This window comes from Lates calcarifer, linkage group LG19 (genome assembly GCF_001640805.2).
Source record: "Lates calcarifer isolate ASB-BC8 linkage group LG19, TLL_Latcal_v3, whole genome shotgun sequence".
In the NCBI taxonomy this organism is placed as follows: domain Eukaryota; kingdom Metazoa; phylum Chordata; class Actinopteri; family Centropomidae; genus Lates; species Lates calcarifer.
This window is the reverse complement of record NC_066851.1, coordinates 11,554,653-11,579,018: the sequence shown is the minus strand read 5'-3', so window position 1 is coordinate 11,579,018 and position 24,366 is coordinate 11,554,653. Positions and strand designations below refer to the sequence as shown.

Genomic DNA, 24,366 nt, shown 5'->3' with positions numbered 1-24,366 from the left:
ATGATTGCCTTATTAACTGAAAAAGCAACCTGCAGTTTGATTATGACTGAACATGATTTGAACATGGATCTTTGTTATGGAACTCGAGCATCATCTCTGAAACTGTAGGAGATCTATTATCTTGCCTAAAAGCACTTCAGCAGCAGTTATGCTCCAACCGGAGAGAAACAGTTTCTCCTCTCAGCACACAAACCTGCTGCCCAGCCAGCATGTCATTTTCACTGCTTATTTATGTTTCATAAATCCACAATCATTTGTTGTACCCATATGACTTGTCCTCTGTTTGAAGTCTTGCTTGTGGTTTAAATAACAGAAGTGACAGCCAATTGTGTCACAGCCTGCTTATTCCAAATAACACAGTCAGCATCTAAGCCAACTATTCAAACAACTTTGGATTAAGATCAATGGACTCAGCATCTATCCCCGCAGCCTTTTTGTTGCGGCCGAACATTTATCACATCTCTTGCCTATCAAAAAGCTCTTCACAGACAGTAATGGGGTGAGCTCATGCACAAGAGCTGTGGATGACTTCTAGAGTGGAAAATCCAGCAGCTGCTGCTAAACTGCATTTGCACATACAGCACAATGCAGAGATTTTTTTTTCCTGGTTTTTGGAGTATATACAACGAGCCTGGGGTTTGGCATATGGTGCGCCCAGTGGTTCAGCTCGTCCATCCTCCCCTACAGTCTGTCCCAGTATCGATTATCTGACAAGAGAAAAGCACTACATCCTCCTGGTTCCTTCCTGCTGCCTCACCTCATTCTGACAACCAGCAATCTGCCACAACATACATCACGGCCCTTTTAAACTCAGATAAGAAAAGCTCTTAATAAAATTACTGTGGTCTTTCAGTGTTTTTATTCTTGCCAGGAGTAATCATCAGCATCTCTATGAACAAACAGAACCCCAAAATACTACCTGCATCAAACAAAAGGAGATTTAAAAACCTCTCAAGTAAGGAATATTCATATTAATGTTAAATTAACTCAGCTGCATCTATCTCTATCTGTATTTCTCTTTTATTATCACAGTCCAGCTGGGTTCTATCACAGTGGAGGTAGATTGCCATCTAGTGGGAAAGTCTGGCAACACATGACACGAAGTTCTTCCATGTAAATGCGTTACTTAGGAGACAACCTCCCCAAAAAACATCAACAAAGCCTTGGAACCACATAGGGAAAAATTTCACCCTCTAATGTCTTAATGTCCACATTGTCTTCTGATTTATTCAGATCCAGCTATGATAACATTTTTGCTGTTTGGAGTGAAGATGATCCATTTCTTCCATTTTCTGAGAGAGGTCTCCCCCTCATTCCTCAGGGAGGTTTTTCCATCATCTGCACAATCCAATACAACTGTCCGAACATAAATTCCTCTTTTATGATGCCTATAATGATGCCTTAGGGTCAATTTTTAGATACTGTCATAGAGGTGTTAGTCATGATGATGATGAACTACTACTTATATTCAGAGGTATTTCTAATATTCTGCCCCCTCAGGTGTGTAAACAGGGAGGACGACAAAAATACAGATCACTTCTTAACTTCTTTATACAACTTATCTTACCTGTCTTTTTAGAAATCTCACATTAATCTCAAATGTCTCTATGATGTACCCCCCCCCAAAAAAAAAAAAAAAACAAAAAAAAAACACACACTTATCTTTTCACATGACCATAAGATGTGGGAATGATAAGCACCTATGTGCCCACACACATTATCTCTAACAACACTGCTGCTGAGCATGAAGTGGTTTGTTTATAATGTGAGGTGTGAGGAAATAAAATTCTTTCAAATTAATTCCCTCTATTTCCTGACATTTCTAGTCATGTGTCTGTGTTACACTCATACAAAGACAATCCTCCTCTGATGTTCAATTCTGTGTCCCATTTTACTTTGACCTATCATAGAGAGTTATTACCTTTATGGATCTGTACACCCTAATACGGTATATAGCCTTATTTAATTTTGATATATGGTTTGGCCCTTCATATTTTTATTTCCCTTACTCTGTTTTATCTTTTTTATATCTTTGTCTGGTCTGTCTCTTGTGCAGCTGTAAAAGCAAATGTCCCCCCTGGGGATACATACAGTGTTATCTTATCTTACTGCAGCTATTTTTGAGCAAAGAGGTGACACAGGTGAGAGAGAAAAAAAGGGCCCATACTTACCATGGAGAGTCCCACTAATGGATGTATCGTGGATAGCGTCTGCCAAGGAGCTAGTACGGACGGAGTCAGATTTCAGTTGTACTATATAGTAGAGCTCCACTGGGACTCTGCTAAATAGATTTCTGTTAGAGTATGCAAACACAATGAGGAATGATGGCTCAGTGGTTTTAAACATCAATGTACATCACTAGACACTAGACACTCCAAACACCTTTTGCAGTGCAGTTTGCTTGTGCATTGAATATATGCAAGTTAGGTGCATTATCTTTGGTGCAGCAGTTAAAGTGAGATTAACTTGTCGGTATGTCTGCCTGCATGTCTGTCTGCGCCATGTGTATTGATGTTGTGTGTGGGCAGTCTCCCATGGCCCTGTTAAACTGGATTAAAGTGGATACGTAAATATAGAAATGAGTGAAAACTGTCAGTCGGTGGAATGTTTTTCAGTAAATCAGCTCATATCTGAATTACAGACAAACATCCCATACACCTGTGCTGGCACAGGCAACACTGACGCACTGTGGGCTTCATGGATGCTATTATATGGTCTCCTCTTTCTCCCTTTCTCATTCTATCTCACTTCAAAAGCACAGGAGTGGGGTGACGGGCCAGGGGAGTGGGTGGGGGGCCCATTGTTAATTGGCCTTTTCAGCTGAACAGAGAGGTGAAGGACAGAAGAAGAGAGGAGGACAATGAGGTCCCATTGCCTCTCCAAAACAAGAGGGATGCACCGCCTTAAAAGATAGACCAGCCAGAGCACATAGACCTACAGGGCTCTCCTCAGACAACCCCAAACTGAGTGAATGAGGCAATCAATCATGGAGCAGCCTGCACTTCACTCTAAATAAATGGCCTGTAGCCTCGATATAGACTGCAGATTTTTTTTTTTATAGAAGATCCTGTGTCCTCGTGCAAGAGTGATTCATGGTGTATGTTCTGCTTCTAGGGCAGCACAGTGCACAAGCATGAGGTGTTACTTACCAGACAAACAGTTTCCTCACATCTCATTCCGCTGCTGCTGCGGCTCAATGGAACGATAGGTACTCTTTTTCCACTTCAATAAGGGGATGAAGCTCAATTAGCATTTCACAACTCCCCTCTTCCTCCTCTATTGCAACCTTCCCCGCGGAGCCCATGCTTTCTCTTGAGGATTGTCCTGTTTTGGGCCCTTGTTGCCGTTGGCAGGGTGACAGTATTCGAGTGTGCAAACTTGTGCTATTGTCCGCGGGCCAGAGGGAGCCATGGAGACCCCATAATATGACACAGGAAAATGTTTGCTGATGGCAATTCTATGGGCTTTGTCCGACTCTTTCTCCTTCATGACGACTCGATTTAAGTCTCTAAATGTTTGACTACAAATGCAGGAGTGCTATCCAGCTCCTTTCCCTTTGTCCCGCGAGGTTTGAATGAGTAATTCAGCCTTTGTGTCGCTCGATTGAGGGGGCAAACAGAAAGACAAGATTCTTGAGCGTTCAAGCCCCTTTCCATGGTTATGCACTCTTTAGATCCCCCCTCACCAAATCCTACAGCTGACATCACTCTTGGGGAGGGTATGAGGGGGTATCTATGTTCAAAACTTTAACAGCTCCAGAATAAAGTTAGGGCGCATGCATATTTCAGCAGAATTCCTTCTCATCTTTATTCATGCTCACTCCGGATTTTGGGAGATGTTTGGCCACCTCGCAGAAATCACCGTGCAGGAGAAATATCGCATCCACTCAGCGGCTTTTTAACACATCTCCATGACAACAATTTGCAATGGTGAAGAATTCGATACCAGGGCGCTTGGAGGCTGATTGGGGTGCATTGTGAGGGGCCTGGGGTCGCTGATTGGTTCAAGGAAAGCACCATAACTACAAGGAGTTTATATTCATTCAACTTGTTGAAGTGCTCCTACTGCAGCCTGGAGAGAAGTCTGTGCTTGGACTGGAGCTTCGAGTCTGGATTCACTCAGCAGCGGTGAGTAAAGGGTTATTACTCTCTGGGAAAATATAAATTAAGATGAATCAATTTAGGCTTAATTGCAGAATTCCTACCGCGCGCAATTACGCAAAGCCTAAACTGTTTTTCCTCTGATTTCCCTTTAGATCTTGATGGTGGGCTACAAGCTCTAACATGGACTGATTTCATAAAGTATTGGCAAAAATGGCAAACGCAGACAGTGAGGTCAAAACGCTGCTGAATTTTGTGAATCTGGCATCCAGCGACATCAAGGCGGCCTTGGATAAGTCGGCTCCGTGCAGACGCTCCGTGGATCACAGGAAATATCTGCAGAAACAACTGAAGCGGTTCTCTCAGAAGTACTCCAGGGTGCCAAGATGCCACACGCACAGGCCCGCGGAATATGGATGCGGCAGGCCGGTGGGGGCTGTTCACCAAAGTGTGAAGGTCGCAGAGAAGGCCAACTCGGATGCGCAAGACGTGGGGAACGTGGGGAGCGCGGTGGAGCAGGTTCCTATGAGGAAACGCCAGCTGCCAGCCTCGTTTTGGGAGGAACCCAAGTTGACCCAAACTAGGAGGGAGCACGCACATTTCGGATTGAAAAGGAGCCCCCCCGCGGGCACGTCCGAGGGCGGCGAGAACGAAAAGAGGAAAAGGAGTTATGGTGATGATGCAAAGGCGACGCTGTCTGCGTCAGGTCGGCGCAGCTCTGCGGACAAAGAGGCGCTTAAATTGGACCTGACCTCTCATCACTGCGTGAGCGTGTGCGGCTGCTGCCCCTTCCAGTACCACGGACACCAGGTCCTCCACAGTCACATTGTTGTCCCCCATCCGCCTCTGGGACTGTGGAGCAAGGCAGCAGGGACTGAGACAGAGAGACCTGAGCATCCCTATGGACAGAAAATCCACACACATGTTGTAGTGAAACCCATACCCACCAAACCCACCGTCCAGTCACCTATCTTCAGTGTGTTTGGATTCATTTAATTACTCTACTAATGAACCCATCACACACACATACACAAAACTGTAAATAGGACTAATTAATTTCATAATGTGTTGTACACAGCCTTTGTGTCTTTCAGCATTTTGAACACGAGACACTTCCTCAAGCACTTATTGGAATGCTTCATCTATTTTTATTGTTTAAATCTAAAGGACTAAATTGCACTTGCAGAATAACTTCATCAGCTTCACTTTCATGTGTCTGATGCCACCAAGTATCTGAACATTGACAGTAAGTTAAAAAGGTTTCTACTTTTAGGTTTCTACAGATACTGACAGATTTTAAAAAAAAAAAAAAAAAAGTACAAGAAGCCATGCAAATGAATGAAAGCATCCTGTTTTAGTTTCCTCTTTCAACTATGAGAATAGAATGTGGGGCATAGATTGCTTTTTGTTCGTCAAAGTAATATTTGATAGGCATATTTGAAACAATGACTTTTATTTTTAAATAAATCATTCAACTTCCCTCAAGAAATCCTTTGGGTATTACGTAATTTTTTTTACCTTTCACTGAAGGTCTCTGTGAAAAAAACATTCTAAAGGACAGATTAAAGAACCTTCTTGTCACATTATGTGTGCTATAAATAGATATTTTATAGAGAGTAGCTCTGAGAGGACCACGTACAGATGCAAGATAGCCTATCAGATACAACTAAAAAAAGAACCACTGGGAGATAAACTTAGTCACATCTCTGACGTATATATTGCTTGAAGTTCATCTTAAAGTCAGTCAGCCAGGCTCAGGTATCGGATCACTCTGTCTGGCAGAGGCAGGCTCGTGAGAGATTTCAGTCTGTGTCTCCCCATTTGTGGTCCGAATCCTTAACCTGCAGAGGTGCACCAGTGGACGAGGTGACACTGTAGACAAAAAAAAAAAAAAAAAAAGATAAAGAGGACTCTAAATTGCATATTTAGGGGGCCATGTATGTGTCATATGCACATATGAGGAAGTGAAAGACAGAGCATGCAGAGGCTTATTTCCATAAGAAGATATATAGGGAAGGAAGTAAATGATAAGATTTTGTCTGATACTCACATGACTTCCTCTTAATGGTGATCCATTCCTCTCGGCTGTCCAGTAGTTCAGTGAGCTTGCTGCACAGCTGAACGATGACCTACATGCTCCAGCAGCAAGTCTATGATTGGTCCTACCCATTTACACATAACTGGTGTTGAGAGCCACTCGCAGAACTGAAGAAGAAATTCAGGAAAAAAAAGCTTAATTTTTACTAATTACTTATAAATAACAAATTTTAGTTACTGTAAAATCCATGACTCTGTCTTTGCTTATTTTTCACACCTGTGTTGGTCTTTCTGTTGGCTCACAGCAGTTTAAAGGAAGCATATTGTCATTCTGTGAAGCATATCCACTGCTGCCAACAGTTCTGATATGGGGTCCTCCTAGAGCTGGGTGAGGGGCACTAGCCATATGTACAGGTAAAGCAGGAGAGGACATCGCAGCCATTGTCCAAAAGACATTTGAGTAGGGGCAGATTGTTCATGCAGAGTGCAATAACAGCAGGGAACGTGGTGGCATACGATGGGATTCTGGCATTGACGTCAGCCCCTCTCTCCAGCAGCAAAGACATCGGTGCTGACACAGCCCTGACGTACAGCCATTAGCAGAGGGCTGACCGGGTCCAGGCTCACGCTGGCACCAGCGTTCAGCAGCACCTCTGCTGTTTTGGTGCTGCCGTTGGCGACAGCAAAGTAGAGGGCTGTCGCGCGTCGATCGGCGTACTGGATGGAGTGACTGTGGGCCAGTGTGGCGTTTACGTCCGCACCTGTCCTCAGTAGCACAGCTGCCACAGTGTGTCTGTTGTGCTCTGCTGCCAGGTGGAGGGGGCTGATGCAACTGTGCCGGAGCCTGGCTCGACTTGTCACAGACACAAGCAGGGACACAATCCTGAACACAAAAGTGAGGATATTAATAAAAAATATTTAAAGGCAACAACTAAAAAGAAGTTCCTATGGCTCTTAACAACATTTACAATAATCACTCTATAGTACACTTGCATCTTAACACAAATGTTACATCTTGACTAATGTTTTCTCTTCTAATGATATTTAACAAGTTATAGTAACTCAGCTTACTCATGGTGTCCATACTGAGCAGCAATATGCAGAGGCAGCAGTCCTGAGTTAGTGGGTTTATTGGCATCTGCGTTTTTAGTCAACAGCACTGCTACTATTTCCTTGTGCCCATTTTTACTGGCCTCATGCAGGGCTGTCACACCATCACATGTCTGCATGTTCACATCTGCCCCTACAGAAAAAGCATTCTTCCTTTATAACCTTTAAACAGAGATCAGAAATGTGAAAAATAGTAGTGATTTTGTACAGAAAGGTACCTTTTTCAATCAGGTAACACAGTGCCCTCATCTGTCCTTGCTGAGCTGCTACAGTGAGCGGTGTGATGCTGTAGGTATTAGGTGGATTGATCGCAGCCCCGGCTCTTATTAGGATCTCACAGAGCTGTGTGTTGTTCCTAGATACGGCTTCGTGGAGGGCTGTCCAGCCCTGACCACACCGCTGGTTCACAGTGGCCCCATAGGAGAGAATGAGACTGACCATGTCCACATTCTCCAATTCACATGCTACAGAGACAGACAAGACACACAGTCACTTCTACCCAATACCTGCCTGATATATAATTCTTTTTCTAAATAGCACTGTTGTGTACAATTGGTCTCACAGCTGTACCTTTGTACAAAGGGGTTTCTTTGTTCTTGCTGCTGATGTCGGGGTCAGCGCCAGCCTCCAGAAGGCACCGCACACATGACAAATGTTCACAAGACACAGCAAGCAGCAAGGCTGTCTGCTCCTGCAAGGTACGCTTGTCTACTGACCCTGGATGAACTAGAGCAGACAATATATGTCAATTACACAGAAACTAGCTGGGGGGACTTATTTAGCATTTGGAAAATGTGCAAAAAGAGCCGCAAAACTCTTTGAATATATCTGTTTTCTCTTCCTACAAAGCAGAAATCTGTGAATAAATGCACTGTTTGGGACCATCAATGATGCTCTCAGTGTCATACCCCTCAGTAGGGTCCTCAAGCACTCAGCCTGTCCACAGTAGGCGGCATCATGCAAAGGTATCCACCCATCTTTGTTCTCCTTGAGCAGGCTGTGAGGAGCGGATGCTGCCAGATCATTAACAGCCTCCACATCCCCTCTCCTGATGGCAAAGACCACTGGGTCAACATCCCTTGAAAAGGAGAGATAAAAAAACAACACTTTAATTGACTTACATTTAAATGCTGTCAGCGTAATTCTAGACAGACACCAACTGTGTTTGAGGAATGGAGCTTTAATGCAACCATGGACCATGACATTTTTTAACTGAGGTGATCATTTTACTTTCTTTGACTTTATCTAACCTTAATAAGCAATCCTCACTGATGTTACGTTATTTAACTACTCAAGAATAAAACCGACTCGCTCACACTTTGTTCTGTTTTACACAGGAGACCTCAGCTCCGCACAAAGACCCCCTCACACATACATGAGCACATGCAGCCTCTGAGTCAAACAACCCCCAACAATGACAGACTCACTCCGGCTCTGACGTTTCGTCGCTCTGACTGTCTCGTCTCCCTCTATCTCCTCGCAGTCGCGACAGAACATTGTTACATTTACCTCCAGCATTACGGAACTGAGATAAATATTCAGAGTAGCAGAATTTAGTCATTACTGATGGTAGATTTCCTACACGGCGCGGCGGCGGCGGAGCGGCGCTGAGCGGGGCTCAGCTGTGTCCTCTCAGATTATTTTGGGACTGTATTGTCAGGCGGCAGGGTGACGGCTTTATCCATATATGTCAAGAGACTCGGACATGCGGAGATAAGGCAAACAGCGCTGAAGATAATACTAATCCGAGATGTCTCCCTTTTGTGTGTATCTCACTGGCTGGTTTCCAAATTAAACAACCAGGCAATTTAAAGCAATTAGCCTGAGAGAGAATTTGGAAGAATAAGCGTAATTCTGTAGAAAAACACAAAACAAGGAAATACAATGGCTGCGACAGGAGATAAAAGATAGAGGATAGAGACCCTACAATTCATGAGTCACTGCTCACTTTCTCAATTTTAAATGCATCATTGTCGTCCTGTGCTGTATGTGTTCACAGGGACTGCGTGTTTACTCTTACTGTTAAAAGTCATTTTTGCTGGGAGGAAGTAGCTGGAAGTTCCTATAATCAAATAGACTGTAACCAGGGCCGTAGCCAGGATTTTAGAAATACTGAGGTAATGAGCCCCAGCTAGGTTCCCCCACTGCCACCCTACTTACAGATTTTTTGACTGGCCATCCACCCCCCATCCACCTTATTCATTGCTTGATATATATTATATATATATATACACACACACACACACACACACACACACACATACATATATGTATAAACATTTTCAAACATTTAATCTCCCAAGCAATTATCTTATTTATCTTATTTATTATTAAAGATAACCAAATGAATGACAATCAGCCTCAATCAACCCCATGCAATGTGGAGACTGTTTTATTGTCAGATGACCTCCAGCAGCTGTTGTAATTATAACAGAAGCACAGGAGCAAGGAGGAAGTTAGGTGATGTAGTATAACGGACAACAAGGTCCATGTTAGGAGGAGGAGATTGAGATTTGAAACTGAAACTCACTGCTGTTTCCTACCAAATGATTTACTAAAGTCTAAGACATTTCTTTCTGAGGACACTAACCTTGGTGTCCTCAGTGGCAGCTTCAGTCATGACTGTAACTCTGGTTTGCGTTTTCACATTAGAGAGGATGAAATCACTTTATGTCCCAGGAAATTAGCACCAAATCTTCAATCTTAAAGTGTTTCCATTTTTAAGGAAATGGTTTGCTTTTGTAGGCATCCTAACACGATTCAAAATAAATCAGTTCTGGGGCAGTTACTGTGTTTTTGCTCTACCATAAACATTTGGTTTGGCTCCATACTTTGTCTGGTAAAACTATCCTATAAAAAGATAAAAAGATTCCTGTCTCTTAAAGGCAAACCACCAGATACTGGTTAGTGCCTGCAAAGTCACATGGGCATAGTGAGACAATTATTCATGTTCATGACCTCTGGGCAAAGCTCACAAGCTTCATTTATCTAACATTTCTAGATGCCGAGTTGTAACTAAATCACTAATTCACATTTAGTGGGCTGTGGCTTCTCCACAAGAGGGTGGGGTTTTGTGATTGACAGCCCACATGCCAACCTGTGGCATCTACATCTGCAACAGCAGCAGTTTAGACTTGCAGCTATATACACTTCAATGGCGCCACCTACAGGTAAAGAAAGTAACAGCTGTTGTAAACCCACACTTTCAGGCAGCATGTATATGGCCCATGGTGTTTTTCTTTTAGTCTTTACATGTCAGCCCTGGATTAGACTGGCCATCTGTCCAGGGTGTAACCCATCTCTCGCCCAATGTCAGCTGGAATTGGCTCCAGCCCCCATGCAATCCTTAGGGATAAGTGATATGGATAGATGGATGTTTGTTTTTTTTTGTTACAGTTCTCTTTGCATCAAATTAGCTGAAATAAAATAAACATTAATAATGGAACATCATTTAGTCATAGTATTAATAAGCAAAATATTTTAATCTAATTCGCAAAAGAAAGTCTCACTGGCACGTGCACCATACACAATGTAATGTAATACAGTACAGCTTTTTAAAATACTGTTGAAATATATAATATATAATTTTTCCTCACCTGAGCAAGTTCACTGTTGTGTTGGCCGCAGTGTGGAGACTCAGGGAGTAGAGAGCCAGCCTGTCCTTGATATCATTATTTAGTCTCTGGTAAAGAGACCCAGATCTGCTGACTGCAAGCATCTTGCGCAGTCTGAGGACCCCAACATCCAACAGTACGCTTCTGTCTTCTCCACAGACCAGGGATGAGGCTGCTGATCCAGTAATCAAAGGATTAGAAAGCCAAACATCAGAACATTAGTGGCAGCAACTGTAAAAAGTGGTTTGCAAAGCCCTAAAACAAAAGATAATATATCAACATACACAGTGAAATACACACACGCTGTATGGTCATACTCCTATGAATTAGACACCAAGGCAGTTTGAAAGAGCTAAAACCAGCACCAGCAGACATCAGAGAGCAGCAGCTCAGGCTATGAGGATAGATGCCTTTTAAGGGCATGTTCAACTGTGTTTGGTTCAACTTGTTTCTGCTGCTCCAGAGGCAACACTGATGTGAGGTCGTGTGTAGTGTTACAGTGAGTTATGGAGCAGAAAGATTGCATTAGAATAACAAATAAAGCTGAAGTTAGTTTATTTTCTCAACTCTGACTGTGATTAAGACTGAGAGAATAATTTTTTCATTCTATTTTTAACCAAAGATGAAATGAACACAAACAAATGCACAGAAGTGCCAAAACTTCAACTCACCATATGACAGTGTTCCTTTAAAGTTGCTTTACAAATGCGTTGATCCACCTTCATAAGAAGAGGAGCAGTGTCTAATATTCCTCTGTTGTTTCAGCTCACATTGTGATGTGATGAAGTGATAACATGTTCTTTAAAAGCAACAGAACAATGACAGCTAATTTTTGTTTCACAATCACTTCTTCAGAAGTGTTTGTGAAAAAAACTTCCTGCGTGTAGACTGGATAGAATAAGTTGCACAAACAGGTCTTTCTGTGTATCTATTTACAAGTGGAGGAACTAGACAAGACTAGCTCTGAGGCGGTTTCTCCACATTTTAGTCAAGTCAAACTTGCTTATTTAACCATGTTGTGAAAGATGACTCATACTTTGACCACAGGTAATGCTACACAAAAAGGACAGCAAGCACTTGTCATGCATCACACCAGGATTTTGGAGTAAGCCTTTTTCACAGCAGAAATTTTGACCTGTCTTAGCACAGATATAATTAATACTGTTAACTCTGTTCCATGGAAATGGATCACTAAGCCTTGGCAGGGAGTCAGCATAAACAGAAAAGCTAAATGAAGTGCAGCCCTTTTTTTAATATTGTTAATTAATCCTGTGGTTTTCCTGCTAAGAAATGTCAAACTGTCTGCTATGAAAAAAAGTCTATTAAGTCTAATATTTTTAAAGCTCCCCTCTACTCAAAAATGTGTTTTGCTTGTTGTGACTTGGATTTTTGACTGTTGCTGTGCAGATTGATGTCTGTTTTCACATCAGTCTGCTGAAGGAGGAAAGTTCCTCTGTGCTTATGATTTGTGACGTCACAGCAGGTTGGGAAACCAATCATGGTTCAATATGCAACTTACACAAGTGTGATGTGCAAGCTTGAAACTTCCAGTGCACGCACACTGAGAATGAGCTTTTTATTGAGGTAAAGGTTCAGTAGTTGAACTTCTGAGATGAGCAATGTGTGCATATTAATTCATTAATTTCATTCATTTTTACCGAGGTAGGTGAAAACCTTATCAGGCAAAAATAATTATTTAAAGCTGGCTCATATATCTTTAAAGTTATTTGCAGTGTTATGGTCAGTTGGTCTCATCTCAGCCCAACTGAATCTGAATTTAAACATCTGGTGTGGACACATGTTTTGCAGCCTCACATTGTGGTTGCACACAGGTTGAGATGCTCTGCATGTAGATCTCTTTGACTTGACAAGAGGATGTGTTTACCTGCATGTTTTTATTTTTCACTTAATTTCCACATGGAGAAATTAATAATGGGACATGTCTCGCTGGTACAATTTGCAGAGTAGCAGAAATTCTCACGTGAGCTCCTAACAGAGTTGACAAAGCCACATTCTAAACCCCTCCAGACTCAGCGATCCTTAACTCTGGACTCAGAGAGAACTTGGTTCACGTTAATTAGGACGGAGTGACCGCTCTTCACGTTCTCCTCCTCTCAGCCTTAACGATCTCATTTCTATGCCTCTCATTCAATCACCAGCACGGATCCGTCACCGCGGCAGTTACCATGACAACGGAGAAACGATCCCGGCGCATTCCCCGTTGTCGCGCCGTCGGTTACCAGGCAACAGCAACACAAATCCAGGAAAAAAACATCCGGGGAAAGACCTTCGATCGTCCTCCTGGTCGCCTGAACGTGGAATAACTGCAGGACTTGTTACTCATCAGGATTCCTGGACAGTGCATTTACAAAAAAACATGGCGACTTCTTCTCTCCCTTTCTTAGATCGCAGAGATCCCCGTCTGAAACTCAAGGTGGAAAACAGAATAAGAAACATTTTTGTGACACAGGCGGAGGACACCAGGTAGGCCTGTGGACAACATGCCAAACACTTCTCCATTTAAAACCTATTTATAAACATTCTGAGTGAATGGTATTGTGACTGACAGTCAGTTGTCTCCTCAGACACAGAGAGGAGAAAGATGTCAATCTCATACCTGTTGTAACAGAGGTAAGACTGAATAATGACTGGTAAACGTCTGATAAAATAAGGCTAAAATATTTGTTGTTAACCTGTGCATTTATGCATAATATAGAAAATTATATTATGGCCACTGTGATGATTTTTAAAATATTTTATACAAGTTATACAGAGTTTTCATTATTTTAGTAAGAAAAAAAACACCTTAAACCTGTGCATTTTTTCTGGCTCTTAATTGTGTACTTTTTATTTGTACACTTTATTCTTTGTTCATGTATTGTCATCTCTCTCTCTTCTCCCTCTTTTCCCCTTTTCTATCTCCTGTTTTAGAAAGTTCTACATAAATAACGTTTGTGTGCATATTTTAGCAGACTTTCAGTGTTAATGTTATGTTTTATTTGTAGACTGCTAGCCGAGTCCTTGAGGCAGGAGTGAACACTTTGCAAAGGACCCTGGTTCTGAAGAAACAGGCTGAGTTGAGCGAGGTGGACAAGCTACTCGCGCTCAAACGACAAGAGTTTAAGAGCTGCGCGGAGGCTCTGGCGCAGAAAAAGTCTGAACTGGAGATAAAACAACAGCAGGTGAGTTGAAACCTGAGTGTGTGCTTCTAGATCTACTTGAGTTCAAGTGTAATAATGAAGCAGATATCAGTCACTGATGTTGCCCGACATGAGAATAACACTGTTCCAGTACTAATACCCTTGTATTTTCACGCAGATTAAAGCGAGGGCGATGAAATTTGAGAAGTTTGTAGCTGAAAATGAAGTGAAGCGACGCAGAGCACTGAAGAAGTACGAAGATGCTCGGGAGCAGAACATCTTGAAGCAGAGAGAGATAGAAGACCTGACAGAACAGCTGAAACAACTTCGAGATAGGTGAGAATTTTAAAGCAAGCCTTGATGTGGTGATATTGCTCAGTCATTTTTTTAACCTCAGCTTTATCGTATCTCAATTTACAGACAGCAAATTTTAAAAGAAAGAATGGCAAAATACAAAATCTACGAGGACTACTTGATGAAAACACTAGAATATCTCCCCAGCAGTAAGTTCAAAACTGACTTTTGTTGCCTTGGTTGAACTTTTACATGAGCTTGTTTGGTTTATCCTGATGACCTAATTCCATGCTGGCAAAACAAGGACCAAACTGCACAATCTTTTTCAGCTTACCTCGATAATGGGTCAGATTCTTTGGTTATGCCCATCATTCAGCGTCACGAGACCCTGTCCATCACCAACCAGGAGCTGCTGCAGCGTTTGGGGCGCCTGGAGGAGGAGGTGGAGGAGGGCCAACGCCGACTGCAGACCATGAAGCAGGAACACAACATAAAGAAACTGGTCAGACTTAACACATTAGGATATTTGGTGCAACATTTCTTCAATTGACAGTGCTCGAATGATGTTTTTCTGGCTGTTGCAGATGGCCAACAAAGAACTGTCTGAACTCCAGAGTGAGTTAGAAACCCTCAAAGAGAAGAACAAGCAGGAAGAAGTTAACCTGCTAATGGAGCAAGGCCTTTCCAGAGAGAAGGTATGCCCTCTGGATTATGAGCTGGAAATAACTCTTAGATAAGCTACAGATAGGAGAAATATTGTCAAATATGGTTCCCAGGTTGAGGAAGTGGGGAGCTTGCTTATGGCCATCAACAACCTTGCAGAGCAGTGTTATCTACCAGCATATGGACCTCTGGAAAACATGAATGTCTTGACGATGATGGACATGGTGAAGGTAATATCCTCAGGGATGAGTTTGGTTATCTGTGCTAGTATAATTTACATTGCTTAGTTTACCTAACTCTTGATTTCAGGAGTACATCTTGGACAAGGCGGACACGGAGAAGAGAGCGAGGAGACTGATGGAGTCTGCATCTGCAATGACAAGCAGGACAGCTTTGACAGACAGGAGAGAGAGGGGATCAATGAAAAGCTTTGGCAGTAAAACACAAATCAAAAGTTCAAGTAAAGTCAGTAGAAAGAGTCAGACAATGGGTTGATGAAGAACTTTTACAATTTATGGCGATACTGCTTACAGAAAACTACATTTGTTTAGTCCGGAAGTTCATTAGTTCATTTTCTTTTCAAATATAGAACGTGACTGTGAGATGCAAGTAAAAGCTCTGGAAAAAGTTAGTAAATGAACCCTAGGTTAAGATTTTTTGTCAGTATCTCAGAGTGGATTGACACAATTCACTTTCTGAGTTTGTGTTCAAAACTCTTGATGCAAATACTATGCACAAATTTTCCAGTAGGTGATTAAGTGTACTTGAGCATCAGAACTTTGTACATAAGTGTCTTTGGAATGTAATCATTGTCGCATTTTAAAATGAAATGATCACAATCAAATGATGCCGTCAGACAGGAAGAAACACCCGCGTCTTTCTAGGCTTATAACATCTCTGGTAACACTTATCAAAACCAAGTTTGCAATGGTATGTATGCAATTTTCTCTGATTTAGAATATACAAACAACAATGAGTAAAGATTTCTAATTCACAGTGAATGATTCTTTGTAATATTCTGTCTTTTGTTTAGTAAATACTGGGAAAATATAGTGCAGCAGAGGCAATCTGTCTTTCCTTTGGTCTGCTCCATGTTGGCAGACAGTGCTGTACATACAGGTTTTCTAACAGCTTTGTAGTCCAGGCAGTGATCACCAATTATGTTGCAATGCTGTTACACCTCTGGGCAATGTAGTTACAATAGCAAAACATGTTAAGACATACTTTTTAGGGGTTTGTTTTGTTTGTAAATTGCATTCCATATTATGTAATAATATGGGTTGCCTTGTTGTTGGTCCACATGCCAGTGGAGATTGTGGTTGGTGTGTACCTCTATGCACACGTGCATGTATGCTACTTATACACAACAGTAATGTGACTGCTAAAATCACTTATTACGATTCGGATTTTACAAACATGATCAGGAAATATTATGTATATGAAATAGTTAAGATTAGCCCCACCTCAACCAGATCATTAAAATTATGTTCACACATTAGTGCATCAGTAATTAAAATCCAATTATATAGTACATATAATAATATAAAATGTTTAAAGGGGCCATTCAGACTTGTGCATAATTTTGATACTTTAAGTGCAATTTCCTGATGATATTTCACTACTTAAGTAAAATGATTTCCTTGTGACAGAATATACTTTACAGTGAAGTACTGTTAATTTTATGTACATGTTTCTACTTTTAAAGCTAATTTTTAGGTCACAGAAAGGCATCTGCTAAGACATGACTCACAAATCCTGTACTGTCGCTTTAACAGAAGCACGTGGTATCTGCAAACATCCGGTTTTCAGAAAATGGAAATTGCAACGTTTTGACACATAGCTTTGGACGCACGGAAATTTGCCAAACTCTAATTACGTATTATTTTTTTAATAGTTTCCATGTTGTCGAAATATGAAGGTACGTCACTCGGCCAGTCGACCTTTTAAATTGCTGTTTTGGTCTCACGGAGAGTAAAGCTGTTTGTTTGTCGACAGATGGAGGCTGGCAGTCTTGTTTCATGCAGAGAGGACATCTCTTCTCTGTTTCCAGAGGATACGCTGGGTGCCAAGGATAAAGTAGGCTATGTAGCAGGGGTGGGGTGATGTACTGAGGGTGGTCATAGTCGCCCTTTTTAACAAGACAGGTCCGCCCCATTATAACCAGACTTATTGTCCTTTGTTAGGAGTTAAGCAGCCAGTTTCCCTCCGTGAGAAAAGTACGCGGGGATGGAAACTGCTTCTACAGAGCCTTCTGCTTTGCACACATGGAGTCAATACTATATAATACCAGGGCTCTGCAGAGGTCAGTCATCGACATCATTATCATCACTACCATTCACCCATAAGTAAAGTCATCCAAAATGTAAGGGTGCTGATCAATGCTATCATATTATGAAGGTGAATAAAGACTGTCTTCACTGGTTTTACTTTCAGATTCAAGGACAAAGTAATTCAAAGCTGCAAAGTTTTTGCCTCTGCGGGATTTGATGAGAGTTCCTTCAAACACCACCTGAACACAGTAAATAATTCATTTTACAATCACACCATTTATTTAACAATGCCTTATGGAGGCATAAATTCGAATAATATACCGAAAAGAGCAGTTTTGAAGTTTATGAATTAAATAATTATATTGCTCAGAAAGAAGAAACTCATTTACATTTATATTAGAAATGATTGTATGTCAGGTAATAGGACAAAGAGAGGTACAAAACCAGTGTTTGATAAAAAACAAACAAACAAACAAAACAAAAACAAAGCTTTTCATTTTTTAGCCTATGACCTTCATCATTCTAATTTGGACCCTAAGTTCAGGGTAGTCAATTACCTTTCCCCCCCACAACATGTAATATGGAATGAAAATGAAAAGCACAGGATTGATCAAGTGTCTAAAGTACAAAAATTTATCTAGTTATTATTTAGATACATGTTTCTCTTGGGTTTAGAACTGCACAGGACAGTTTCAGTCACAAGCTATTTTCTGGAAAGGGAAACTTTACCAACATGATTGTACTTAAACTTCAATTTCATTACATTTTCAGTCAGTTCACACTTCCCTGCAGATATTGTATGGAAATAATGTATACAGAAATACTAATATAACGCAACACAGGTTAATGGAAACTAGCCAGAAAGTGGGAAATCTCTGAATGTGCCTGTTGATGAATTATGTCTTGAGGGAAGCAAACTGAAATGGGAACGGCTTACAGGACAGTAATAACTACTTGTAGAAGTCTGCGAGTCAAAAACCTGGACTGCTGTAATGTTCAGTTAATTTTATCAGTTCTTCATCAGAACTTAACATTTAAATACTATTGGGGAAGCATAGTCTGCACTAGACTTCAGTTTATCAGTTCAATACTTTCAGTATTGAAAAAAGGTGCAGGGAATGAAAATAATCAGGAACATAATATTTTTTCTTCTGTGTAACCAATTTGTGAAAGTACCTGATTGATGGTCCTTCTTGAAGGTTGTGAATGTGGTGGAGCAGTGCCAGCAGGCTGAGGAACAGGAGGACACTCTGCTCAGGCTCTTCAATGAGGAGACCACCTCCGACAGTGTGGTGCAGTACCTCCGGCTGCTCACCTCAGCACACCTGCAAAACAGTGCAGACTTCTTCTGCAACTTTGTGGAGGCACCCAATCTACACGCATACTGTCGTCAGGTTAGTAAAGTATTGCTGCCATCTAGTGAAAAAACACAAGATCATCCTGTTATTATCAAGTTTTTTTAAAAGATAAAGAATAATTCCAGGAAACACAGTTGCCAGGTTTGATAAGGTCTTTGTTCTCTTCATTCAGGAAGTGGAGGTTATGGCAATGGAGTGTGATCACGTGGACATCCTGGCTCTGTCGGAGGCCCTGGACATTTGCATACACATCGTCTCTATGGAGGGTGATGAACAGCAGTTGGCTCACCACATCATTCCAGAGGGTGCTGAACCCTCTCTGCACCTCCTCTACCAAACATCACACTATAACATTCTCTACCCACGACCTCAGCACTGACCCGGTGATGCAGCGCAGCTCTGCTCAACTCAGGAACATTGACTTTGGTTGAATAAACCCCAAATGCGCTTTAAGACAAAACAGATTTTTATAAAATCTTGCAGTGTACAGAAATTGAACAACATCTGTGAATACAATTACTGCACATTGTGCAATAAGTATTTGAATGAACTGAACTGATGTTAAAAATAGCATTTATGCAATTAACAAGTACATAAATCCTGTCTGAGATGGATTTTTAAATACACATTTCCATTAACATGTCACTATTGCTTTTTTTCCTTCTTCTGCTTCTGTTTCTTCTTCTGTGGTGGGACACTTTTCTTTGACTTCTGTTTCTTCTTCTCTATTGAAACCCTGGTTAAAGCACTTTCCATCCCCACACGAGGCATGTGAGACAGGGAGAGCTTTCCCATTTGAGTGGGGTACTTGGTCTTTATCACATTCTTAAACACAGGCTGGGAGATCAAATGCTTCAAATGCTTCTTCATCCCCTTTACCATCTTCTGCTGCTCTCTGTCAGTATCCTCATCCCTTGTTCTGCCTGTGGACATACGTGGCATCTTCAGTTTGTATTTGAACATTTTTCAGTAGACTTGTTAAAAGAGATCGCAGGTCACCAGTGTGGTTAAAATGGTCTCACCAAGTAAAAGATCGTCATCCAGGTCCACCTCCAGGGCCTCTGCTGCCTGCTTGAGCCAGGAGTTATGCTGCTTCTCTCTGCTGTTGTGGAACTCAATCTTCTCTATCTTCCTGGCCAGGTTTACTCGTTCCTGTGGATGGACACACACTCAACAGTAAACAATCAAATGTAATCCCTTTAACATCACATAAAGACAGGACCTAATGTCAATGCATCTCACCTTGATTGCTTCCATGCATTTGGTCTCTATGGGGAACATCGGAAGCTCCTCGTCCTTTCCAAGAGTCTTGTAAATCTTTCTGAAGTTCATCATGTCGTCTGGGCCTATTAGCAGCAAACTGAGACCCTCTTTAGTTGCTCTTGCTGTTCTGCCACTCCGATGGACGTAAGTCTCAGATGTCCGAGGAACCTTATACACGCAGAAGAACATTATAAAAATTATATCAGGTATCTGTTATTGCAAGGCTCTCACTGTACACAAGTGGCAGGAGAACAACTACAGCAGCACACAGTCAAAGACAATAAATGCTCTGGACAACTATTAAAGAGCTTACCTGGTAGTGAATAACATGCTGGACATTGGGGATATCCAGGCCTCTTGCAGCTACATCAGTAGTCAGCAGAACACAACTGTGAATGAAATCCAGAGTCAGTTCAGTAAAGCACGGAATATTACAAAAATTGGAACAAACATAGACTGAAAGCTACTAAATGGAGCTACACCTCAATGTGATTAATGATTGCAATGATATTTTTTTCAACTTTTGTTTAACTAGGTAAGTGTATTTTTTTTCCTGAAGGAGAACTTGCAAAGATAGCAGCAGCACATAGCACATGTTCAGACATGACTGAAAATCAAAGTATAATTTCTCCACTCCCCACCTTTAGGAGTGAATAAAATTTGTCTGTCCTCTGAATAAAGCTCCAGTCTCTCAAAATTAACAAGGCTTTATCCAAATCTGTAGATTAAGCTTTTTGCATGAAAAAAAAAAAAAAAAATTGAAACTTTAAATTTCCTTTAGCGTTTAGGGGGATTAATTGGCGAAACTACCATGGTTGCAAACTTGTAAATTACTGGACACATTCTCTAAATATGCATTACGATAAAACTCTCAAGGATGCAACTACTCATGTGAAACATAATCCAGGCCCAGATTAAAAACCTAAGCCTCTGATTGCAGTTAACAGGTTTTTATATTTCATCATAGGCACACAATTACTGGATCAGAAGTCAACCCAAGGCAAACAAGTTCATTGGTTCTTGGAGACTGAACAACACTCACCTCTCCCTCTCAGCAAACCTCTCCAGGTTTTTGAGGCGTTGTTTCTGGTGCATGTTGGCGTGTAGAGGCAGTGGGGTGCAGTCCAGGATAACCAGCAGGGAGTTGAGTCTCTTGATACAGTCTATGCTGTTGGCAAACACCATGGTGCGTCCGGGATATTGGAGCAAGAAGTAATAAAGGTAAAAGTCCTTCTCCTCTTTCTGACAGTGGATCCGTGTCTCGGTCAGCGTCTCCACTGTCGCCTCTTTCCTGGTGAGGTCGATGATTTTGGGTTTGGACTTGATTCCCACTTTCTCCATGAGAATTTCCAGCTTGTTCCTCTGGTCCAGGTTCTTCTTCTTTTTCTGCAGGAGCCGTGTGGGCAGGCTGTGAGCCATGGTCAGCGTGGCAGAAAACACAAATGTTTGCCTCGTGGGATTAAAGTGCACAGTGTTGAGCATCTCCAGCAGACTCTCCAGCTCTGCAAAGTGGCCTCTTTCTACCATGCGATCTGCTTCATCAATGACCAGGCACCTGCAGAATAACACAAGCCAGAGTGGTTAAAAAGAAGACACATGAAACTTAAAAAACAGGCCTTTCTCCTGAATCTGTATCATATGAATATTCATCACACTCTTGACATCCCTTATGTTCATCTCTAAAGGTGTTCTTCCTTCGCGAAGACATTAGAATAAAAGATCTGCCGTATTAATGCATGTCTATGGTTTTCCCCTGACTGGACAGTATCCTTTAAGAAGATGAACACAGTCAAGGCAAACTGCCAGATGCACAGGCGATCCAACTCACTGGTCAGCATTTAGGTGTAAAAGAAATAAACACAGAGCTGCATTCAGAGCTGCCAAGTCAGAAACAGGTTCCTACTCAGACCTGGCTGGATTCTGGAAGGCAGTCAAAAACTGCATAATCGTTTTGCTGCTGCTGCTGCTGACCTTTTGTTTGACAATGACCGCACAAGTATCCCTCCTGCAAATAGTAATACTGTAAACACAGTTTATGTTGTTGTCTTTATTCATTATTCATTCCACTTCTGAGATGTTACAAAGTCAGTGGCATGGATATCTTGTATCTGTTCCTCTTAAGCCCATTCATGCACCAATCATTACAGAGCATATAACACAAAGTATAAGTTACATCCTGCAGCTTACCTGAGCTGTCTGAGGTTCAGCAGATGTGGATGCCTTTCCTTGATTAAGTCCCACAGACGTCCTGGAGTAGCAATAATGATCTGTGGCCTGCGCTTCAGCATCCTCCTCTGTTTCTGTTGTGCCATTCCACCCACCACTATGGCTGTTTTGATATCTGCAGCACAGTGACATGTTGAGTATCTTGACTTGCATATAAATGTTAAGATATGATAGACGAAGAACTCTAGTATGACACTAGGTTAAAATGACTTACCTGTGAATTTTGCGACAGCATCAATGTGATGTTTGACCTGAACAGCCAGCTCCCTGGTGGGGGTGAGAACCAGTCCAAGCAGAGGCTGATTCTGACCTCCAGCAGATTCTTCTTCAGCTTCAGCAGCTGGGCCAAAGTCAAACTCTGCGTTTTCGATCACTTGGACGCATCCGAGCCTTTCATCCTCACCCTCATCATCCTCACTGGCATCTTCATCTGAGTCACCTCGATCCTGACCCTCTTCGTCTTCAGCCTCCACATTGTCCTCCTGGTCCTCCTCTGTTATGGATTCAGACCCCATTTTCTGACCTAACAGTTGGCAAATACAAACTCTCCACCTCTGTGGTTAGTTCACAGTTGTCACTGACAGGTTTATCTGAGCCTTTTTTCCACTCCAGGATGGTGTGTATCATGGGAATGCCGAAAGCCAGCGTCTTACCACTTCCTGCAATGACAGTCTTCATGTTAATGTCACATTTGGAATGGACTGTTAAGCTTGAACATACAGTGTGACAGACATTTTATATCTTACCTGTCTCAGCCGCCCCCAGTATATCCATACGGTCCCTGATAGCTGGAGGTAATGCCAGGGCTTGAATCGGTGTGGGTGAACTGAATCCGAGGCTGCTCAGCGCCTTTAGCACAGCGAAGGGAACAAACAGGTCCTTCCATGCACTCACATCAGTATTTCTCTCACTGGAGCCAGAGAGTGCTGCATTTGTCCAGTTCTTTGCTTGCTTTTTTGGAGGCTTTGTAGCTTTGTCTTGAGAAGATTTTTCTTTTTCCAAAGCCTGAGGTTCTGATGAAGGCTGATCTGGCAGTTTCTCTGTATCCTTTTCTATCTGCTGTTTCAGTTTCATTTTCTTCTTTTTGTTGCTCTTCTTTGTCTTTTCTGATTGGACATTATGATCAGAGCCGATATCTGAGTCTTTCAAAGTGTCTTCTGTAGCTGCTTCATCTTCTCCTCCCTCTTTGTCAGCAGCTTCTGTAGAAATGTTGTCTTGTTGGACTGATTCCTTTGCAGACTTTTTCTTATTTTTCTTCTTCTTTTTGGCTTTTTTCTTGGCTGGTCCATCTGCTTCTTCTCCCTCTTTGCTCTCCACAGCAGGATCCCCTCCACCTTCCTTTTCCTCGCTGGCTTTTCTTTTCTTTGCCTTCCTCTTCTTTTCCTTCTCCCTTTTCAGTTCCTTTGCTGCTTTGGCCGCAGCCTTTTCAGAGTCTATCAGACGATAATTTGTCAGCTCTTCAAAACACACAAGACCCTCCATTCCCTCCTCGGAGAAGAGGCTGGGATCGAGCTCTACAGCTTTCCATTTGCCTTTTACGCGGATGCTTCGTTTCTGTTTCTGTAGCCCAGAGGACAGACGACTGTTCTTCGGGTTCATCTTCTTTGTCTTCATTTTCCTAAACATACATAAATGAACCGGGTTATATGTTGAACTGCTTCACACACAGATGCTAAAAGCGCATGTGTACCCTTCTCCTCACTGTTTGCTAAAGTTACCGAGCGACTGCGTGCAGTCAGGGCTACACTATAAAATGTTAGTCGCACAAAAAGTAAATTATAGTCGATTACACAACAACTATAAGCAGTAACAAAGTAAACACACGTCTTACCCTGACTCTGTGCTTCCCCGAAACATCAAAATATGATTACAACTGATGACAACCACGCATGACACGAGGGCGCAGCCATGACAGACTTGGTCACGTGGTTTGAAAAAACTTTATTTGTAGAACAACTGAGACAGTGCAATTTAATTGACTATACGTTTATACCTCCCTCCCTGGAACCATTCTCTCGTAAGACCTCCTTTATAGGTTTTAAGTCTTCAATAGTATAAATTAATGAATTCTTTTCTCACGTTCTAATAAGCTATAAAGGCTGCAGTTATGTTAATAAATCACTGGTAAATGGCCAATAAAATGGCCAAAAGTTTTTCATATTCATGGCTTATCTGATCTATTAGGTATAATAAGTCATTGGTTATGATTAAATTGAAATATGATTATTATTATCAAATGACCTATAAACAATATAAAAGTAATTTATTCATTCATTTACTATATGGAAAGA

The 24,366-nt window shown here is 41.8% G+C and overlaps 4 protein-coding genes, 1 long non-coding RNA gene and 1 pseudogene across 7 annotated transcripts; 3 read left to right on the top strand and 3 right to left on the bottom strand.

Annotated features, from left to right (window-relative positions):
• The first annotated feature begins 3,700 nt into the window (after positions 1-3,700).
• LOC108892449 (protein FAM181A) lies at positions 3,701-5,589 on the top strand. Its single transcript, XM_018689999.2, has 2 exons — positions 3,701-4,127; positions 4,256-5,589. The coding sequence occupies exon 2, from the start codon at positions 4,314-4,316 to the stop codon at positions 5,094-5,096; it is 783 nt and encodes a 260-aa protein (XP_018545515.1). The 5' UTR covers positions 3,701-4,127; positions 4,256-4,313; the 3' UTR covers positions 5,097-5,589.
• LOC108892441 (ankyrin repeat and SOCS box protein 2-like) lies at positions 5,537-11,655 on the bottom strand (annotated as a pseudogene).
• A 781-nt stretch (positions 11,656-12,436) lies between these two features.
• si:ch1073-416d2.4 (uncharacterized) lies at positions 12,437-15,467 on the top strand. The gene is made up of 9 exons (XM_018689987.2): positions 12,437-13,345; positions 13,447-13,492; positions 13,867-14,043; positions 14,180-14,337; positions 14,422-14,504; positions 14,625-14,797; positions 14,880-14,990; positions 15,072-15,188; positions 15,268-15,467. Exons 1-9 carry the CDS (start codon positions 12,999-13,001, stop codon positions 15,451-15,453), a joined length of 1,398 nt encoding a protein of 465 aa, XP_018545503.1. The 5' UTR covers positions 12,437-12,998; the 3' UTR covers positions 15,454-15,467.
• On the bottom strand, positions 14,667-18,549 carry LOC127143609 (uncharacterized). The gene is made up of 3 exons (XR_007815174.1): positions 18,405-18,549; positions 15,251-15,328; positions 14,667-14,758 (listed from the first exon to the last, which is right to left on the bottom strand). It is a non-coding gene; the product is annotated as an uncharacterized LOC127143609 (long non-coding RNA).
• LOC108892448 (ubiquitin thioesterase OTUB2) lies at positions 15,776-19,231 on the top strand. Of its 3 annotated transcripts, none has more exons than XM_018689995.2 (7): positions 15,776-15,888; positions 16,853-16,876; positions 16,954-17,034; positions 17,142-17,260; positions 17,392-17,476; positions 18,428-18,622; positions 18,759-19,231. In XM_018689995.2, exons 1-7 carry the CDS (start codon positions 15,802-15,804, stop codon positions 18,963-18,965), a joined length of 798 nt encoding a protein of 265 aa, XP_018545511.1. In that variant the 5' UTR covers positions 15,776-15,801; the 3' UTR covers positions 18,966-19,231. The 3 variants fall into 3 exon arrangements, with proteins under 3 accessions (XP_018545511.1, XP_018545512.1, XP_018545513.1); XM_018689997.2 differs by having other exon boundaries at positions 15,830-15,888; positions 16,734-16,876; XM_018689996.2 differs by lacking the exon at positions 16,853-16,876.
• ddx24 (DEAD (Asp-Glu-Ala-Asp) box helicase 24) lies at positions 19,035-24,337 on the bottom strand. The gene is given in 10 exon segments (XM_018689974.2): positions 19,035-19,509; positions 19,609-19,738; positions 19,829-20,017; positions 20,163-20,238; positions 20,892-21,404; positions 22,037-22,190; positions 22,290-22,588; positions 22,590-22,734; positions 22,822-23,693; positions 23,907-24,337. Coding segments are annotated over 10 exon segments (2,682 nt in total). The 5' UTR covers positions 23,933-24,337; the 3' UTR covers positions 19,035-19,231.
• Positions 24,338-24,366: the final 29 nt, after the last annotated feature.

Bases quoted from the DNA above. Each gene is read 5' to 3' on its own strand.
- LOC108892449 (XM_018689999.2), top strand. From the start codon at position 4,314: ATGGCAAACGCAGACAGTGAGGTCAAAACGCTGCTGAATTTTGTGAAT.
- si:ch1073-416d2.4 (XM_018689987.2), top strand. From the start codon at position 12,999: ATGCCTCTCATTCAATCACCAGCACGGATCCGTCACCGCGGCAGTTAC. The intron at 13,346-13,446 runs GTAGGCCTGTGG...TTGTCTCCTCAG, and splicing joins ACACAGGCGGAGGACACCAG to ACACAGAGAGGAGAAAGATG. The intron at 14,991-15,071 runs GTATGCCCTCTG...TATGGTTCCCAG, and splicing joins AAGGCCTTTCCAGAGAGAAG to GTTGAGGAAGTGGGGAGCTT.
- LOC108892448 (XM_018689995.2), top strand. From the start codon at position 15,802: ATGATGCCGTCAGACAGGAAGAAACACCCGCGTCTTTCTAGGCTTATA. The intron at 17,261-17,391 runs GTCAGTCATCGA...TTTTACTTTCAG, and splicing joins AATACCAGGGCTCTGCAGAG to ATTCAAGGACAAAGTAATTC. The intron at 18,623-18,758 runs GTTAGTAAAGTA...CTCTTCATTCAG, and splicing joins TACACGCATACTGTCGTCAG to GAAGTGGAGGTTATGGCAAT.